The sequence below is a fragment of the Rhinatrema bivittatum genome, chromosome 1, assembly GCF_901001135.1.
Source record: "Rhinatrema bivittatum chromosome 1, aRhiBiv1.1, whole genome shotgun sequence".
NCBI classification, from domain to species: Eukaryota; Metazoa; Chordata; class Amphibia; order Gymnophiona; family Rhinatrematidae; genus Rhinatrema; species Rhinatrema bivittatum.
Window position 1 is genome coordinate 242,849,798 of NC_042615.1, and position 21,434 is coordinate 242,871,231.

The window sequence follows — 21,434 nt, forward strand, 5'->3', positions numbered from 1 at the left end:
ATAAAATAACTGAAAGGTACAACTGCAAAGGTTAAAAGTGTTCAACAGGCATGGACATTGTTTAAAAATAAATTCCTAGATGCACAGTCCAGATGTATTCCATGCATTAAGAAAGGTGGAAGGAAAGTAAAACGATTACCAGCATGGTATTCTAGCCAAAAAAAATCCTTCAAAAATTGGAAGAAGGATCCATCTGAAGAAAATATGATAAAGCATAAGCATTGTCAAGCTAAATGTAAAACATTGATAAGACGGGCGAAGAGAGAATTTGAAATGAAGTTAACCGTAGAGGCAAAAACTCATAATAAAAACTTTTTTAAATCTATCCGAAGCAAGAAACCTGTGAGGGAGTGGTTGTACCATTAGATGAGCGAGGGGTTAAAGGGGCTCTTAGGGAAGATAAGGCCATTGCAGAAATAGTAAATTCATTCTTTGCTTCCATGTTTACTAATGAGGATGTTGGGGAGATACAGTTCCGGAGATGTTTTTCAAGGTTGATGAGTCACACAAACTGAACCAAATCACTGTGAAGGAAGATGTAGTAGGCCAGATTGACAAACTAATGAGTAGCAAATCACGTGGACGGGATGGTATGCATCCTAGGGTACTGAAGGAACTAAAAAATGAAATTTCTGATCTATTAGTTAAAATTTCTAACCTATCATTAAAATCATCCATTGTACCTGAAGATTGGAGGGTGGCCAATGTAACCTTGATATTTAAAAAGGGCTCCAGGGGCAATTCAGGAAACTATAGACCAGTGAACCTGGCTTCAGTGCTGGGAAAAATAGTGGAAACTATTCTAAAGATAAAAATCGTAGCGCATATAGAAAGAAATGGTTTAATGGAACACAGTCAACATGGATTTACCCAAGGGAAATCTTGCCTAACAAATCTGCTTCATTTTTTTGAAAGGGTTAATAAACATGTGGATAAAGGTGAACGGTTAGATGTAGTGTATTTGGATTTTCAGAAGGCGTTTGACAAAGTCCCTCATGAGAGGCTTCTAAGAAAACTAAAATGTCATGGGATAGGAGGCGATGTCCTTTCGTGGATTACAAACTGGTTAAAAAACAGGAAAAAGAGTAGGATTAAATGGTCAATTTTCTCAGTGGAAAAGGGTAAACAGTGGAGTGCCTCAGGGATCTGTACTTTGACTGGTGCTTTTCAATATATTTATAAATGATCTGGAAAGAATTATGACGAGTGAGGTTATCAAATTTGCGGGTGAAACAAAATTATGCAGAGTAGTTAAATCACAAGCAGATTGTGATACATTACAGGAGGACCTTGTGAGACTGGAAGATTGGGCATCCAAATGGCAGAAGAAATATAATGTGGACAAGTGCAAGATGTTACATATAGGGAAAAATAACCCTTGCTGTAGTTACACAATGTTAGGTTCCATATTAGGAGCTACCACCCAGGAAAAAGATCTAGGCATCAAAATGGAAAATACTTTGAAATCTTCAGCTCAGTGTGCTGCAGCAGTCGAAAAAGCAAACAGAATGTTAGGAATTATTAGGAAGGGAATGGTTAATAAAATGGATAATGTCATATTGTCTCTGTATCGCACCATAATGAGATCGCACCTTGAATACTGTGTACAATTCTGGTCGCCACATCTCAAAAAAGATATAGTTGCAATGGAGTAGGTACAGAGAAGGGTAACCAAGATGATAAAGGGGATGGAACAGCTCCCCTATGAGGAAAGGCTGAAGAGGTTAGGGCTGTTCAGCTTGGAGAAGAGACGGCTGAGCTGGGATATGAAAGAGGTCTTTAAAATCATGAGAGGTCTTGAACGAGTAGATGTGAATTGGTTATTTATACTTTTGGATAATAGAAGGACTAGAGGGCACTCCATGAAGTTAGCAAGTAGCACATTTAAGACTAATCGGAGAAAATTCTTTTTTACTCAACGCACAATAAAGCTCTGGAATTTGTTGCCAGAGGATGAGGTTAGTGCAGTTAGTGTAGCTGGGTTCAAAAAGATTTGGATAAGTTCTTGGAGGAGAAGTTCATTAACTGCTGATAATCAAGTTGACTTAGGGAATAGCCACTACTATTAATTGCATCAGTAGCATGGGATCTTCTTGGTGTTTGGGTATTTGCCAGGTTTTTGTTTGGCCTGGTTTGGCCTCTGTTGGAAACAGGATGTTGGGCTTGATGGACCCTTTGCCTGATCCAGCAAGGCAATTTCTTATGTTCTTATCATTCTTCTAGGGCATTGGCTGCCTTTTGGGTAGAGCTTCATTTGGTCCCTCCAGAGGAGTTTTGAGAAGCAGCAACTTGGATTTCTTTACATACTTTTTCAAACATTACAGATAGAATTTTCGAGTCCAAAAGTCTGCCTCCATTGGGGCAAGTGTTCTGAGGGCAGGTTTCTTAAGCTCCCTCCCAGTGTATAAGTAGCTTGGGTACATCTCAGTTTGCTAGATTGGTCTGGTGGGTAAGGAAGGACAAATTTGATTGTTACCTGCTAATTTTCGTTCCGTGAGTTTTGTCAGACTAGTTGAAGGGATCCCACCTAATTCTTGTTAGCCTATAGTCTGCCTTTCTGTTTGTATATAGCTTATTTGCTTGCAGAGCTAAGTTGGTTTTGAAAGTTTTCAATGTTCATTCATTCATTCATTCATTCATTCATTTATTTATTTATTTAGGCTTTATATACTGTCGTTCCAAAAGAAGATAATGGTTTACAGTATCAGCATTCATATTCATGGTCTATGATCATATACTTTGTGTCAACATTCACCTTCTAATTCAACACCACAGCAAGTACATATTTTAGTTCATAGTCATACATGTTCTAGGATATAAAAGTAGTTACTATATAATTTAGTTCATATTGATACTTTTTCTAGGTCAACACAACAGTAAATACAAATTCTAATTCTACTAGCAATACTCTGTATTGCTTGCTCAACTAGCATTATCTCTGGTACTGTCGTTGCAGTTATCAGCATATTGGCATTTTATGTTAAATCGTATGCCTTTCTAAAGAGCCATGTTGTCACTTCACACTTGAAACTTACTTTCTGTTATCTGACGTAATGGCTCTGGAAGTGAGTTCCACAGCTTGGGTCCTGCTGTTGAAAACATTCAGTCTCATATTTACATTAGGTGTGTGTTCCGAGTGGAGGGTACAATTAGAACTCCTTTTTTTGTGATCTTAAGTTTCTTTTTGGTGTGTAGGGTTGATGTGGCACTCCCTGTTCCTTGTTATCCGATATGATATGATCTGTATCATGAATGTTGGTATAAAAAAGTACTAAATAAATAAATAATAATCATGGATCAATATTGTTCATGATGTTGAAAATTAGGATAAACCTTTATAATTCTGGATTGTGCAAAAAGCCAGTGCAGGGCAATCAGCGAGGGAGTGATGTGTTTGAATTTCCTTGTCCCTAGTAAGAGTTTTGCGGATGCATTTTGAAGTAACTATAGTGGTTTTAGTAGACTTGAGGGGAGGCCTAGTAAAAGGGAGTTGTAGAAGTCTCCGTTTGAAAATATGTGTTTGTAGTGTGGAAGTCTTGTATTGTTACAGAGGTTTTAGTCGATGTAATATTCTCAACTTGGAGTATACTGTTTTGATTAATTTGCTTATATGCGTTTTCATAGTGAAGTTCTCGTTGATCTGAATTCATACGTCTCGTACTTCATCTGATGGAGTAATACTGGTAATTCCTAGATTTAGGGTTGGTGATTTGATTGTGTTCTCTCCTTAACCAAACAGTTTCCGTTGTTTTTGGGTTTAGAGTTAGTTTCAGTTGAGAGAGTTTTTGTTGTATGGACTTCATGTGTGTTGACAGAGATGCTGCAGTTTTTTTGAATGTTTTGTCGAAAGGAATGTAGAATTGTATGTCTGCATATGGGAAGAAGTTGATTCCTAGATTTGCTAGCAATACGCATATAGGCAGCAGGTAGATGTTGAATCGAGTGGCCGAGAGTGTTGAACCTTGGACGCCTGTATCAATCAGGAAGGTGTCTGAAATTTGATTACCTAGTTTGACTTGGAATGTCCTATCTTTTAGGAAGCAAGAAAAACAATTAACATTTCCGCCTATTCCAATTTCTCTCAGTTGGTGGCATAGAGTGTATGGTCAACTGTGATGAATGCTGCTGTTAAATCTATTAGTACCAGGATATATGATTAATTGTTATCAAAGCCCTGTAGAACAGGGTCAGTTAAAGAAATGAGGAGGTTTCTGTTGAGCAATTATTTTCTGAATCCAAACTGGTTTGGGTATAGTATATTGTTATCTTCTAGGTAGTTTATGTATTTATTTAACTCTTTTTTTTTTTTTTTTTTTTTATACCGGTATTAGTGGACACATCATACCGGTTTACATTAGAACTGCAGGTAGAAAATACATCAAACAGGTACTGGGTATGGGATAACAGAGTATAGAGAGATGAGGAGCCGAAAACTGGCATAAGTATGCAACATCAAATGTAAATAACATGAGAACTGTAAGAAACTTTAATCATAATTTCTGGTCTAGGACTTTCGCAATGAAAGGCAGGTAGAATATTGGTTAGTAATTGTCCCAAGCATAGATTCTGCTGATTTCATTTTTTAGAATTTGTTTAATCACAGCTTGTTTTGCCCTGTTGGAGACCAATCCTTCTGCTAGCGAATGGTTTATTATGGTTGTGAATATCGGGGTTATTATGCAGTTTACTTTTTTCAGGGCACTCACTGGGATAAGGGTCCAGTGGGTGTGTCGCAGGCTTTATTTTAGTGATGATTTGGTTTACTTCAAATTTAGATACTATGTCAAGTGAGTTATATTTCACTTCACCAAATGTTTCTTCCAGTTCTTTTGTTGGTTGGCAGGGGGAGAATTGTGATTTAAGTGTATTGATTTTAACAATGAATTAGCATATTCATTGCATGAGTTCTTTGTAAAGTCATAGTTATTTGAAATGGAAGAGAATGGATCCTTGATTAGGTTTGTAACTGTTTCAAAGAGTAGTTTTGAATTAAATATTGCATCATGAATATATTTTGCATAGTATTCTTTTTTTGCTTTATTGATTTGTTCATGATATTTTGTTAATACAGATTTATATTTTTTATGGGATTCTGTAGTATGGCATTTCCTCCATTGCTTTTCAGAATTTTCTCAAGGTCTGTTTAGCATATCTTAGCTCTTCGCCATACCAAGGTTTCTTTTGTTTAGTTGTGTTGCCTTCATTTTGGAATGGTTTTTTCTGGATTGGGCATAGGGTATCCGCTATTTCATTGATTATTTTATCCTAGGAGTCAACAGATGAGGTGGCATTATCGGGATCAAACTCAGTTATTTTATTTTTAATAGTTTCTTTGAGCGTTTCAGGTTTTTTTTTCGGTACATGAAAGATTGATTATTATGTGCGTTTGTTGTGTGGTGAGGAGGGTTACTTCAGCCTTTATTATTTATTTATTATTTATTTGTGCAACTTTTATATACTGTGTCACAGAATACAAAATTCTATCTTTACGGTTTACATGATAAAATTCAATAAAAGCAGTTAGAAACAGGAATAAATACAGTAAAAATTCAATACAAATTAAAGTTAGTATGATAGTTAAAATCTACACATCAAAACAAGATATAGTTAAGAAAATAAAAAGAATCCTCTAACTTCTGACTTAGCTAAAGCTCTCTAGTTTCGATTCCAAATGTTTGCTGAAAGCACCATGTTTTTAGATCTTTCTTGAATTTTTTCAGGTTGTCCTGCACTCTAAGGTCTACTGGTAAACCGTTCCACAGTTTTGGCCCTGCGATCGAAATGGCCCGGTCCCTCACTTCGCTAAGATTTGCAGATTTTACTGTAGGCACTGACATTAATCCTTTGTTTGCTGACCTTAGTTCTCGTTGGGGCACGTGAAGTTTGATATTTGAGTTCAGCCAGTCAGTTTTTTCTCCATATATAATCTTGTGAATCATACATAAAGTTTTATGTTTGGCTGCCAATTGAGTATAGAATCAATGTAATGATTTTAGGACTGGTGTAATATGATCTCGTTTTCTTGTATTTGTTAAAATTCTTGCTGCAACATTCTGAATCACCTGTAGGGGTCGCATAGTTGTTTTTGGAAGTCCTAACATAGTCGAGTTGCAATAATCAAGCCCTGAGAACAGTAACATCTGTACAACATATCTAAAATTATTTTGAGAGAGCAGCGGTTTTAAACGTTTCAGCAGTCTTAATCTATTAAAACCTTCCTTAACTTTTTTGGATATGTGGGTTTTAAAATTTAATTCATAGTTTTAATTCATAATTATTAGTTGGTGATCAGACCAGGGTAATATTTTGTGAGAAGAATTCATTAATCATTTATTGCGATTGGCACAAATTAGGTCAAAGATGTGCCCTGCTTTATGGGTGGGGTTGCTTACAAATTGTGTCCACCCCATGGCTCTCATAGAATCTAGAAAGATTTCGCATGCTGTAGATTTCGGTCTGCTGTCTACATGAAGGTTAGTCTCCTACGATTAGGATTGTTTCTGGCACCAGAAACGCTTTAGTGAAGATTTCGATTAGAGGTGAGTAGTCTTTTAGGAGTGTTCCGGGTGGGATATAGATCAGACCAATATTTAGAAGTGGAGATTTTAGTATTGCAACTTCATTGGACGGGTTTATTTCAGATTTGTATTATTTAAGTTTGTTCTTTTTTTGCAGATTAAGAGACCCCCTCCGTTTCGTTTGCGTCTAGAGAAATGAAAGGTATCCTAGTTGGGGTGATCAACTATCTTGCCCCTGTGTCCCCCTCCCACCTACATAGTCTGCCTCATAGCATGCCGACAACAGAATTTGCATCTCATGTCTGCATGAACATACAGCTGCTTGTGTGCATGCACACAGAGCCTGCCTCATGTATTCTCACACAGCTGGGCTCCTGTTCTCCACCAAAGCCCCTATCCCTAGGATCTCACAGGACAAGCAGGATGGTAGTCCTCACATATGGGTGACATCACAGGATGGAGCCCAATCACGGAACACTTTTATCAAAGTTTTCAGAACTTTGATTGGCTCCTACTGGGCATGCCCAGCATGGCACTAACCCTGCAGCCAGCAGGGGTCCCCCTTCAGTCTTCTTTTTTCCGTGCAACAGTAGCCTCGTGGTTAAGGAGCTCTGCAGAGATTCCTGACAGGAATTTTCCTCACGGAATTACTAAAAGTTAATTTGTCCCACAGGGGTCCCTTCTTTAACTTTTTCAAGCCACGGTACTCTGATAAGTTTTTTTACCTGTTCTCTATTGATTACCGTCAAGTTTGGCCCTCATGGCCTACTGGCTGTCGACTGTACCGCTGCTCAATTTTTGCCATGGTGTCGGGGTTCCATCGGTGCCTGTACTGTAATCGCACCATCTCCATCACAGACCCCCATAAAGTCTGTGTAATGTGTCTTGGATGAGAGCACGATGACTTGACCTGCACCAAATGTTCCCTAATGACACCAAAAGGTCGCAAGGCCAGAATGGAGAAGATGGAACTTCTCTTCCGTGCTCAAACCCCGACTCTGTCCATTGCATCAACATCATCAGAACCGGCTCTGTCAACTTTGCGCCAGCATTGCCCCCGGCCGGTGACCATCCGGCATTGACAACATCTCAGCCTTCGAACCCTCTACTCCCCCTCAGGACCGAGGGGATCGCAGGGACAAACATCGCCATCAACATCGAAAGTCTCGGACCATCAAGGGAGTGAAATCATCGACCTCGCCATCGTCCAAGCTGCCGTCGAAGAAACCCCGTCCAGAAAAGGCACCGTCGGTGCCACAGAGCCATCCATCGATGCTCTCGATGCCTGCGCCAGTGCCCTCGATGCCTTCATCGGTGCCTCCAATTATTCCTTCGGAGCCTAGACCAGGACCCTTGGGTATCCCATCACCCCGTCCTCCTCTAGTTCCTAGAGGGGCAGGTGCTGATCCCTATGATACCTGGACTTATGATTCCTCCCCAGACACCGATGATTTGCCTTCACCACCTTCACCTACTGAAAGTAGAAAGCATTCTCCTCCAGAGGACCTTTCCTTTATAAATTTTGTGAAGGAAATGTCTGAATTGGTTCCCTTCCAATTACAGACTGAACAGGATGATAGACATCAGATGATGGAGTTGCTACAATTCCTGGATGCTCCCAAGGAAATAACCTCCATCCCTGTCCACAGGTTCTTCTGGATCTCCTCAAGAAGAACTGGGAACATCCTGGCTCCATTGCTCCAGTCCACAGAAAAGCTAACACTACCTATTTGGTGCAGTCAGCTCCAGGTTTTCAGAAACCTCAATTGGATCACCAATCTGTAGTGGTAGAATCTGCACAGAAAAGAGCAAAGAGATCAAAGCCTCATACTTCTTTTCCCCCTGGCAAGGAACAGAAGTTTCTAGATGCCATTGGTCGCCGTGTCTTCCAAGGATCAATGCTCATCTCCTGAATTGCCGCTTATCAGCTCTATATAAACTAGGGATGTGCAGACCAAAAGTTTATGTTCATAAATCCATAAGTCGAAAGGGGGGGGGGTCAATTTCGGTCAATATGGACATATGGAGAATTCCATAAGTTGAGTATGTCCATACGTGCACTGATTCCCTAAATAAAAATTTAAACCCCTCACCCTCCTTAATCCCCCCCCAAGACTTACCAAAACTCCCTGGTGGTCTAGCGGGGAGTCAGGACGCCATTTCTGAACTCCTTTGCGAGGAGCACGTGACGTCGGCGTCACGTGATTCCCCGCGGGTTCGCTCCGGGACCCTCGTTGGACCCAAAAGGAACTTTTGGCCAGCTTGGGGGGGCCAGCTGGGGGGGCCAGCTTGGGAGGGCCTCCAAAAGTTCCTTTTGGGTCCAACGAGGGTCCCGGAGCGAACCCGCGGGGAATCACGTGATGTCTGCGTCACTCCGATGTGACGCCGACGTCACGTGCTCCTCGCAAAGGAGTTCAGAAATGGCGTCCTGACTCCCTGCTAGACCACCAGGGAGTTTTGGTAAGTCTTGGGGGGGGATTAAGGAGGGTGAGGGTTTAAATTTGTATTTAGGATCAACAATCGCGATTTCCAACGTATTCAACATAGCTATGTTGAATAAGTTGGAAATCCGATCGTTTTCGCCTCATCACTTTTTTAAGTTAAAAAAAAAAAAAAAAAAAAGTTGCGTTTTACCTATAAGTTCAAAACGAATGCACACCCCTAATATAAACCAATATAATAGGGTCATTTTTAAGCAGATACAAGATTTCACAGACTCCCTGCCTCAGCAATTTCAAGATCAGCTCCAAACCCTAGTAAACAAGGGTTTTGAGACAGGCAAGCATGAGATCAGATCATCTTACGATATCTTTGACACTGCTACTAGGGTATCTGCAGCCGCTATTTCGGCAAAGAGATGGGCCTGGCTCAAGTCTTCCGACCTTCGCCCTGAGGTACAAGACAGGTTATCCGACCTTCCCTGTGTAGGAGATAATTTGTTTGGTGAACAGATTCAACGGATGGTGGCGGAACTTAAGGACCATCATGAGACCCTAAGACAGCTCTCTCTGATGCCTTCTGACTACTCTTCAAAACAGCCCTTCCAAAAGGATCCTAAGAATTCATTCTTCCGCCCGAAGAAGTCCTACCCGCCACCAACCAGATCCCATTCCATGAGACCTTTTCAAGAAGCCCAGTCTCGTCAGACACGGAAACAAAAACCGCAAGCAGCACCTCAACCAGGTCCTGCTTCAGGTTTTTTACTTCTGCCTAGAGAGCAGCAGCCAGCTTCCATTGCCTCACATACCAGTGGGAGGTCGACTGTGCCACTTCAACAACATATGGCAATCAATCACCTCAGACCAATGGGTACTGGCGATAATTGCTCAGGGTTACCATCTAAACTTTCTCTTCTTGCCATCGGACTCCCCACCTCTACCGAAGTGGAGAACATCCGATCACTCCATCCTTCTGGATCAGGAGGTCTCCCTCCTTCTCCAGTCCAAGGCAATAGAACCGGTACCCTACTCTCAGCATGGCCTAGGATTCTATTCCCAGTACTTTCTAATCCCCCAAAAAATTGGGAGGCGTTCGCCTATTCTGGGCCTACGGGCCCTCAACAAGTACCTCCAGCGAGAGAAATTCAAGATGGTAATCTTAGGCTCGCTTCTTCCTCTTCTACAAAGAGGAAACTGGCTCTGTTCTCTGGACCTCCAGGACGCATACACTCATATTGCGATAACTCCATCTCATCGCAAATACCTGAGGTTTCTAGTAGGCCCCAAGCACTATCAGTACTGTGCAAACGGTTGTCTGTATATAAAAACGTTAAATAAATAAATAAAATAAATAAATACTGAGTGCTTCCATTCGGCCTAGTGTCTGTGCCACGAGTCTTCACAAAATGCCTCGTAGTAGTTGCAGCCTTCCTCAGGACTCAAGGTGTTCACATCTACCCCTATCTAGACGATTGGTTAATCAGGGCTCCCACTCAGCAAGCTGCTCTGTCATCCCTCAATCTAACCTTACACACTCTAATTTCATTAGGATTTCTCATCAGCTATGACAAATCCTACTTAGTCCCATCTCAAACCTTGTCGTTCATTGGGGCAGACTTGGACACCTTGCAGGCAAAGGCTTTTCTGCCTCGACAGCGAGCTCTCGTGTCTCTTGCACACCAGCTACAGTCTCAGCACTCCGCGACTGCATGCCACTTTCTCATCCTCCTGGGACACATGGTGTCCTCTGTTCAGGTCACACCAATAGCCCATTTGGCCATGAGAGTCATGCAGTGGACTCTAAGGTCACAATGGACTCAAAACATTCAGCCCCTGTCGACCATTGTCACTTAACCGACTCACTCAGTCAGTCTCTTGCCTGGTGGAAAAATCAGATCAATCTCCTCCAAGGCTTCCCTTTCAGGCTCCAGACCCTCAATTAACTCTCTCCACCGATGCTTCCAACCTCGGCTGGGGAGCTCACGTGGCCAATTTGCAGACACAAGGAAGTTGGCCTCCAGAGGAAGCCAAACACCAAAGAAATTTCCTGGAGCTTCGAGCGATCAGATATGCTCTCAGGGCATTTCAGGATCGCCTCTCAAATCAAGTTATCCTGATCCAGACGGACAACCAGGTGACCATGTGGTACATCAACAAACAGGGAGGCACAGGCGCCTTCCTTCTGTGTCAGGAAGCTGCACAGATATGGGCGGAAGCTCTCTCCCATTCGATGTACCTCAGGGCCACTTACTTGCCGGGAGTGGACAGTGTTTTGGCAGACAAGCTGAGTCGCATCTTTCAACCGCACGAGTGGTCTCTCAACCCCTCAGCAGCGAACTCCATCTTCCAACAATGGGGATATCCTCAGATAGACCTCCTTGCATCTACTCAAAACCGCAAAGTAGAAAACTTCTGCTCTCTCATTCACAGCAAACACTCTCAACCCAGAGACGCATTCTCCCTTTCGTGGGCAACCAATCTACTTTATGCATTCCCTCCACTGCCTCTTCTCTCGAAGACTCTCGTGAAGTTACGTCAAGACAAGGGAACCATGATCCTGATAGCGCCTCACTGGCCACGCCAAGTGTGGTTTCCAATACTTCAGGTTCTCTCCATTCGCAGGCACATTCCCTTAGGAAAGGACCCACTTCTGATCACTCAAAACGACGGGTGCCTGCGCCACCCCAGTCTTCAAGCCCTGTCCCTGACTGCATGGATGTTGAAAGGTTTATCCTTCATCCACTTAACCTTTCTGAACCAGTTTCCTGTGACCTGATTGCTTCATGGAAGCCTTCCACGAGAAAATCTCTTACAAATGGAACAGGTTTACGTCATGGTGCTCTTCTCAGTCCCTTGACCCCTTTACCTGTCCAATCACGAAGTTTTTGGACTATCTCTGGCACTTATCGGAGTCAGGTCTAAAAACGTCTTCCATCAGAATGAATGTCATTGCGGTAGCCGCCTTCCATAAAGATGTCGGGGATGTACCCATATCAGTCCAACCCCTTGTAACATGTTTTCTGAAGGGCTTGCTTCACCTCAAGCCTCCACTGCGTCCTCCGGCCCCTTTTTGGGACCTCAATCTGGTTTTGGGTTGGCTCATGAAACCACTATTCGAGCCTCTTCAATCCTGTGATCTTTGCTATCTCACATGGAAAGTGATTTTCCTTCTGGCAATCACTTCAGCTCGCAGAGTTAGTGAATTACAGGCTCTAGTTACCTATCCACCTTACATTAAACTTCTGCAGGACCGGGCAGTACTCCGCACTTACCCTAAATTTTTGCCTAAGGTAGTTTCGGACTTTCTCTCAATCAATCCATTATACTACCTACCTTTTTTCCCAGGCCCCATTCCAATCCAGGAGAACAGGCTCTGCATACCCTTGACTGTAAATTGGCTCTAGCATTCTACCTAGACCGTACAGCTGCCCACAGGGAAAGCACTCAACTCTTTTTGTCTCTTTCCATCCTAACAAGTTAGGGCAGCCTGTGGGTAAACAGACTCTCTCCTCCTGGTTGACAGACTGCATATCCTTTTGCTATCAGCAAGCGGGCATTCCATTTCAAGACCGTGTTAAAGCACACTCTGTGAGGGCCATGGCGACTTCAGTAGTGCACCTACGATTGGTGCCGCTTCCTGACGTTTGCAGGGCTGCCACCTGGAGTTCTCTCCACACCTTTGCAGCCCACTATTGCTTGGACAAGGCTGGAAGACAAGATTCCATCTTCGGCCAGTCTGTCCTTCGTAACCTATTTACAACGTGACGTACCAACACCCTTCCGCCTGCCCGTTAGGGTTCAGGATGCCCTTGGCCAAATTTTTATCCCAGTCCTAGTGCCTTGCACACCTGGGTACATTTGGTGCATTTCTCGGACACCCTCAGTTCGGTACTCACCCATATGTGAGGACTACCATCCTGCTTGTCCTTTGAGAAAGCAAATGTTGCTTACCTGAACAGGTGTTCTCGTAGGACAGCAGGATGTTTGTCCTCATGAAACCCGTCCGCCGCCCCGCAGTGTTGGGTTCGTAACGTTTTCTTATTTTATTTTTCGGCACTACCTGTAGCTTTTAAACAAGACTGAAGGGGGACCCCTGCTGGCTGCAGGGTTAGTGCCATGCTGGGCATGCCCAGCAGGGGCCAGTCAAAGTTCTGGAAGCTTTGACAAAAGCGTTCCGTAATTAGGCTCCATCCTGTGATGTTACCCATATGTGAGGACTAACATCCTGCTGTCCTGTGAGAACACCTGTTACAGCTAAGCAACATTTGCTTTCTCTCCCAACTTGACCATATTTAGTGAGTCATTAGTGTTGGATGCCCAAGTGGTCAGGGCTCTGATGCTCCTTTGTTCAGTTGATAAGATATGAATAATGTTGTCAGCAAGCTTAATTTGTTTTTTCACCTTATTACCTCTGGGGTATAGGGACTACTGTGATTACTAATTACTTCTATAGCACTACTTGATATATGTGGCACTGTACAAATACACATATGTCCCTACTCGGTAGATCTTAACAATCTAATCAAGACATACATACAGGACAAAAGAGACTTCATAAAGCTACTGAGACCTGGAATTCCACTCTATCGGTGATTAACACACTATTGACAAACAACTTCCTAGCACTCAACACTGCCAAAACAGAGATACTACACATCACTCCCCCTGGCATTGCCCCTCCCCTGCACCTAGGCCACAACCCCCATCCCCCCTTGATTTCCAGCGAACATGTACGCAGTCTTGGCATCACCATTGATAACCATCTTTCCTTCAATAAATACATTAACACCCTCAAAGCCTGTTATTTCAAACTGCACACCCTCAAAAAAATCAAACCCTTACTACACTTCAACGACTTTTGCACTATACTCCAAGCATTCATTCTCTCCAAAATTGATTATTGCAATGCTCTTCTCCTAGGTTTACCCAAAAGCACACTCCAACCACTCCAATTACTCCAAAATGCTGCTGCACGCATCCTCACTAACACACACAAAAACGATCACATCACCCCGGTGTTAAAACACCTTCACTGGCTACCTGTCGCAGAAAGAATAACATATAAAACCCTCACTCTTATCCACAAAGCACTCCATAACCAAAACATGCACTGGTTCTCTGAGCACCTTACCTTTCACAGCTCAAACAGACCCATTAGGCAGCAACATAGAGCAACACTTCCCATCCCTTCCCCTAAGCAGTATAAACTCGGCTCCACTAGAGCCCGGGCATTATCTGTGGCAGGACCCGTCCTGTGGAACAAACTTCCCTCCTTCCTGCGTCAGGAACCCTGTCACAAAAAATTTAAGCAGAACCTGAAAACTTCCCTCTTTACACAAGCTTAGTCATAAGTGCCTTCCTCCCCTTTTAATACTATGTTATCCTGCCTTATATGTTTGAATACTAATTTATTTCAACTTACATGACATTCTGTATTATTTAATCTTATATTTTTTAATCACTGTTTGATCCCACCCTTATTGTACATTGCTCTGTTTTAATTCTGCAATACGCCCTAGTTGACTAGCCCCATACTTTTCTTCCTCTTGTTCCTCTTTTATTGATTGTTCATTGTCCTCTGTAAAGCTCGTTAGCTGCATTTTTTGTTTACTGTGAACCGATGAGATGTTCCCAACATTCATCAGTATATAAAAGCTTCTAAATAAATAAATAATTTGATTTATTAAGAAAATGATTAAACCAAAAAGCTGTAAGGAGATAATTATGCTGTTGTACAGGTAGTTAGTGAGACATCATCTAGTGTATTGTGTTCAGTTCTGGAGGCCTTGCCCTTAGATGGATATAGGCAGAGTGGAAGTGGTCCAGAAAAGGGCTGCCAAAAGAGTGTAAGTTCAGAAGTCCTATCAGATGAGACTTAGATCTAAATACATATACCATAGAAGAGAAAAGAAGCCAGAGGAGATACAATAAGAAACACATTCAGTTACCTAAAAGGTATCAATAATATATAAGAAACCTAAAAAGAAAGGAAGCTCTAGAACAAGGGGTCTTGATAGATTCGGAGGTGACAAACTGAAGAGCAATGCCAGAAAATATTTTTTCATGAATAGGGTGGTAAATACCCTCCCAGGGAGGGTGGTGGAGACTAAAACAGCCACAGACTTTAAAAGGGTATGGGATAACCACAGAAGATCCTTGGTTGCAAAACAGGGAACAGAGGACAAGAATTAGCAACTGGGTCTGCTTGGCAGGTTACAGGGATAGTAATAACTAATGTCCCGTCGAAAATTCAAGCACTTATGTAGCCAGTGCTGTCTGGTAGGCCGCCCTGGGAACTAAGAAGCCAGTTCAGGCAAAGACCACATTGGTACAGTATTGGTGCCTGTTTTGACACCACCTACTCGTTCCAAACAACTCACCTCAACCTAAAATAGAGCAATCTCTGTAGGAAGCCCAAAACTCTGGAACTCCCTCCTAACCGAACTCAGAACTCAACAAAACCTAAAAACTTTCAAAAAAGATCTAAAATCATGGATGTTCACCAAAGCATACCAACTCACTCAATGAACAAAACAATGCCAACCCCCTCCGGTCTAACCTGAAGAAAAATGAAACAACACAAGTATGTATTATAACAAAAAATTGAAATGTGAAAAAACTGAACAGCAACTAACTTGTATATGATATCCCTATGTTAACAATCTTTTAAACCTTTTTGAAAACCTTGTTATCCTCCTTAACCTTATAAACCTTCGTATTTTTGTAAACCATTATGATGGCAAAACCGAATGATGGTATATAAAACTAGATACATAAATAAATAAATTATAGAGTTTTGTAATTAAATCTCCTCCAACAACCTGTCGTTCCCTTGTCTGTGTGGATCTTGTATACTCAATTTACCTAAGATGGTGTGAATATAAATACAGAAGACAAAAAATCGTCCTAGATAAGAGGACTTACAAGTGGTCACACTCTGGCTGGCAACAAGAATGTATCCTTAGCAGTGTGGAAAGGACTAACTAAGCAGACTGGATGGGTTATTTGGTCTTTTTCTGCCATCACCTGCTAAGTTAATGTGTAAAAAGGTAGAGCAATAGGTCAAAGAAATAAATAAATTAACAATCTGAGCATTTTACTACTTGCACTTTAGTGGTGAATTGTTGGACAGGATGGAGGAGTAAGTTAGTGAGCTACTGAAGCTGTTTTTAATGTCAGCTGTAGCTGCACATAACTTATTTCTGTTTCTGAAACTTTATTTTATATAGCAACAAGAACAATTGTTTTGTACAGTTGTATATTTCTTGGCATTTAACATATACCTGAACTGTATTCTGCTGCTTGCTTTGTTCCCTGCTTCAAACTTTGATCGTGTTAAAACATGAAATACTATGTATTTTACACCTTATTAAATTTAGCGTGAAAAAGGTTTTCCTCCTTTAATGCTTTATTTTGCCAGTTTAAAAATTGCAGTTGTATTCCTTAACATAATTAACAGCTTTACATGTAAAGCTAAGTATTTCTCAAAATATTTACATGTGCTCAGTGATGTAGTGTGTAAATAAAAGAAAAAACAGTATAGACTGTAGATGATCCAAAAACCTTTGTATTATGCTTCCTGAAGTAACATATTTTAGAGTAGTGATACATCATCTGATCCTCATAAGCAACAAATGGCTCTTTAGGGCTGTCATTGTAGCTCTTATTTAACCTCTCTCAAGGTGGGGATGTATTTAAAAAAAAAAAAAAAAAAAAAAAAAGAATTAAATGGATTGATCCTTAAATCTTAAAGTTATTAACTGTAATTAACTTGATATTTTGCTGCTTCTGCATGCAGGAATTTTAAATCATCCACGCAAATGTGCTCATTCTATTTAAAATACACCTTGCACACATATGTGTGCTTCTAATTTTAAGCAGTTACACGAGCAAACATTATTTGTGTATCTTCCTTAGGAATTTGTCAGCTGTAACACGCACAGCTAAGCAGATTTTAAAACACATGTGCATGAAGGAAATAGCCAGTTTGGGCAAACTGGTTGACTAAATAGTCAGTCTATCTCTAGGTCATCCAGACCCCTCTGGTTCTTCAATCTGCACTCCCTCCACTTTACTGAGACCCCCCTCACCCAGGCATTTTAAGCCTAAAATGAGTTTTCTTCTTACTTACACCTCATCAAGTGCAGAAGTAAATAAGCATGGGTAATAGCCCGCTGCAGGCGGGGGATTTAAAATCTGTATTTATGCACGAAAATGTTGGCTCTGCCCTGGAATGCTCCAACACGCCCTAACTCTTTTCCTTTTTCTCATGCGTTGGGTTGCACGTGCATATACACGCATAATTGGATCATTTTAAATTGCAAGTTACTCGCGCTCTGCCAGATACTCACGTATATGGGCTTTTTAACGCGAGCAGCTCTTAAAATTCACCCTATAGGATCCGAGCTAGTACTGAAATATACATGTTGCCTACACAAGCACATTTACAGTTTGGTCTTCCTTTAGAGTAATGCCCTTGCTCTTCATTCCTTTTAGGTATCGGTGGAGACCCCTTCAATGGAACAAATTTTATTGATTGTCTTGATGTGTTTCTGAAGGATCCTAAAACCGAAGGCATCATACTGATTGGCGAGATTGGTGGTAGTGCTGAAGAAAATGCAGCCGATTTCCTGAAGGATTACAATTCTGTAAGTATTGCTTGGGTGTCCAGGAAAAGGTTTAGCCCTTGGAAGGTGAAAGGGATCGTAAAAGGGATGATAAAAGGAGGACGACGACAAGGGAGTATATCTGGAAGCATAGCAAGAAGCAGAAAGGATGGACAGTCAGAAGAACAAAGGCACAAATGGCACTAAAAATATCCAAGACAAAGTGAAAACCTCGTTTTTAGATGTGTAGAAGAGGAAAGTTTAGGAATGTATTTGTAAGACTAAGTGAAAGAAAGAGAGAATATGGAAGAGAACTGTACCACAAAACAAATACCTTTAACTGCATTCACAGATACAGGGATCATAAAAGAGCTATAAGTGACAGGAGTACAGACTGGAGAAAGGTTACTCCAGTGAATTTATGGAAGCAAATGGCCAGATGGAACTGGTAAAATTGAAAGTGGACAAGGCATTGGTGCTAAATGAGATGCTTCCTAAGATATGAAGAATTTAAAGAAGTGCTGGCAGCACAATTACCAACACTTCATTTGCACTCTAAAGAAAAGAGAGGTTCCAAAGGACTGCAGAAATGGCCCTCATTGGTACTGATGAGGAGACTGGCAACTACAAACTACTGTGTTATGATCTTTGTGGAAAAAATTGAGTCACTTAAGGAAAGGACTATGTAATATCAGCAGATTATAGGATTCTAAGCAGCATGGATTCACTAAGGAGAGGTTGTGGCAAACTGATCTAATGCGATGCTTTGGGTGATCTGAAAATTGGATCAGAACAGTGCTTGGTGTGGTCTGCTTACATTTTTAATAAGGCCTTTGACACTGTTACAAGAAACTTTCATAATCAAGCTTGGAAGCTTACAGGTTGAGTTCTAGGGGTAAATAAGTTTACAAACTGATAGGTGATAGAGAGGGGTGGGTAAACTATGACCCATGGGCCAAAATGGCCAACAGGTGTTTGTACCTTTAAAAATGTTGTAGTGCAATAAATAGTTTGACTGGCTCGCCCTCCTACAGCTTCATGGCTCTTCCTGTTCACGTTTCATCAAAGGCCTGACATTGCTGGCTTTTGATTTTGACATCAACTGAAGACTGGCACAGAGCTACTGTATCTTTGTTTTCCTACTCTTTGTGCCACAGAGAAGGGAAGGGGAGGTTGCTGCCATGGATAGAGCCATCAAAAGCACGCAGGCCATATGTGCTGGCTGCCTTTTCTTCAACCCAATTGCAGGAAAAGCGGGAGCCAGTTGCATGACAGATTCCTGTGCTGGAGCTAAGAAGTCTGAAGTAGGAGGGATCATGGAGGGAGATACAGGGTTCTGGCTAGGGAGAATACCTGGAGTGGAGAGGGAGAGTGCTGGGGTTAGGGAGGGGAGGGGAATCCTAGGGTCTGGCTGAGGAGAGTACTGGGGGAGGGAAGAGACATACCAGGCCAGGGAGGGGAGAGTGTTAGCCTCGGTCTCCTTTTTATTATACTCTTAGACTACATTTAAAAAAAAACCCTGCTACAAATTTGCTGTTTCTAGCATCCTTACCAAATGCATGGGGTTTTGTCCCCTACCAGCAGATGAAGACAGAGAATGAAAGCTTTGCTGGGGGCAGCCTACTGTGCCAGTTGCAGCGTTTCAGTATTTCTCATTCTCCAGATTGTGGAGGTGCCAAACGTAGTCTGTGAACTTGGTGAATAATTTCCATAGAGCACTTTGGTTTATCCAAGGCAGTCCTCTGTGGTTGTAAAGTGTCAAACAGGGGGATCGGTGACCCGTATCTGGTTGGACCCTGTTACTGAGGAGGCACTGAAAATCAGTGGCACTAGTTCCCTTTTTCCTCGCTCCCCTCCTTCCCTTGCTCCCTTTTGAAGGCAAAAGGACCCAGCAACAGGGCAGTCCCTGCATTCTTTTGTTTGGGGGGTGTTTATTCTCCTTGGTAGGATAAAGTTTAAAAGAAAAGGTGGAGAGCTGCAATAGCGGCAGCTCTTAAGCCGGGAGAGTGCTTGACTGGAGCCTGTCTGTCCCGCAGTGCAAGTGGAGAAAAGAGAAAAAATTGTCAGGGCTCGGCGGAAAGGTGAGGGGACTTTTGGCAGCAGTGTTGTATGCTTGTTCTTACAATGGCACAGTGTCAGCAACATGACCGTGAAGCATGAGAAAAAGTGTCCTGCATGTGGGGGTTGTCACAGTAGTATCCTGGTGTCAGGACTGTACTGATCCTATTTCAGAGGGGGTGAGCGTCTCTGGAGAGTCCCTGGCCAGTGAAAAAAGGCCTTAGAATTCAGCTCCAGAAGGTGACTAGAATGGAAGGAAGCCAGTTAAAACAAACAGCGGCAGCCGTTTTGGATCTGGCCCCTGGCAGTGCTGTGGAAGGCAGGGAAGAGTTTAGGAAGCCTTCAGTGCTATCTTCCACAGGGAGAGTCCTCATTTCTGTGGGAGGAAGTTGGGATTGATTCAGAGACGAAAAAAGGAGGAGGAATTTTTCATTTGGAGCTTTTTACCTCAGAGTTCGTAGTTTTAATGCATTGACCTTGGCACCGGGGAAGGACCAATCCGAGCAGCAAGAGAAATTGAGGAAGCATCTGCATCGGGGGCCCAACTGCATGGTGCTGGGATGGGGATGCCTTAGCTTCTGCTGTGATGCCCCTGAAGCAACCCTGTGGCAAGGAGAGCCAGGCCTCCACTGATGCTAGGGGTATGCCACAGTTTCCACCAGTCCCGATGCCTGCCACTTGTCGTCCTCTCAGTTCCGATGCCTGCCACTGGTCGTCCTCTCAGTTCCGAAGAGGATATGGTTACACTTCATGGGTCCCATTCTGTCCTGGCATCAGTGATTTTTGAGGAGGAGTTGGAGAGGCGCATACAGCCAGCCATGGATAGAGTGATGCGAGGCCTTGGCGTCTGGACACCGACACAGTCTCTCCTCGAACCGCTGCTTGAATCCCTGCATGTACTTATTGGTGTGTTATCAACCCAGTCCCTGGTGTTGGTTCCTGAGGGCGACATTGATGCCCTGCAGGGCACTGGTGCCCCCAGCAGCCAATCTGGTTATTGTCCCTGGTTTCTCGGAGGAGGAAGCCCCCAATACCAGAGGCCACGACCGGGGCATGGGCCAAAATAGCCACTCAAACCTGTGCCTACATTGCTGGCTGAAGACCGAATGTCTAGGACCTGGTCACCAGATGATGACAGCGGAGATGAGGGCACCTATGAACCCTGGGAGGATGACTCCTCTGTGACTTCCGACAACCCTTCGGATGGTCTCCTCCAGATGATCGAAGGAAGTTCCTATTGGTGGACCTCTGCAGGTTTTGTTACGGTGATGGCGAAGGTCATCCCATTTCAGTTGATAACTGAAAAGGATACCAGGCACAAAATGCAAGAGATCCTCCAGTATGTGAAGCCTCCCAAGAAGATTGTGGCAGTTCCAGTGCACGAGATCCTTGTGGAGTTGCTGATGAGGATGTGGGAACACACCCTCACAGTGCCTCTCATGAACAGGAAGGCAGATGCTATTTATCTCATCCAAAAGGCTCTCAGGTTTGACAAGTGTCAGCTGCCCCACCAGTTGGTGGTCATCTAATCCGCTCTTGGACCCATTCTTCGCGCCCCTGGGGAAAGATCAGAGAGCGATGGATGCTCTTGGGAAGAAGGTGTTCTAGGGTGCTATCATTATTACCCGTATAGTGGTCTACTAGCTCTACATGAATCAGTACATGCGCAACATCCTGAAGCAGGTGTTTGCTGAGCAGTTGCCGAGCAACTGCCTCAATAGCAGCAAGACACCCTCCAGTTGCTGGTGCATAAAGTCTGGAGTGAGGAAAATGGGGTCCATTCGACCTATGATTGAAACTGCATCGAGGGTCTC

The 21,434-nt window shown here is 42.8% G+C and overlaps 1 protein-coding gene across 1 annotated transcript in view; it reads left to right on the top strand.

Moving 5' to 3' along the window:
- The window catches only part of SUCLG1 (succinate-CoA ligase alpha subunit), a 178,027-nt gene that overhangs the window by 138,488 nt on the left and 18,105 nt on the right, over positions 1–21,434 (top strand). Inside the window, exon 7 of the mRNA XM_029593343.1 lies at positions 17,453–17,604. Coding sequence (XP_029449203.1) covers positions 17,453–17,604 — 152 coding nt within the window. The remainder of the gene's footprint in view (positions 1–17,452; positions 17,605–21,434) is intronic.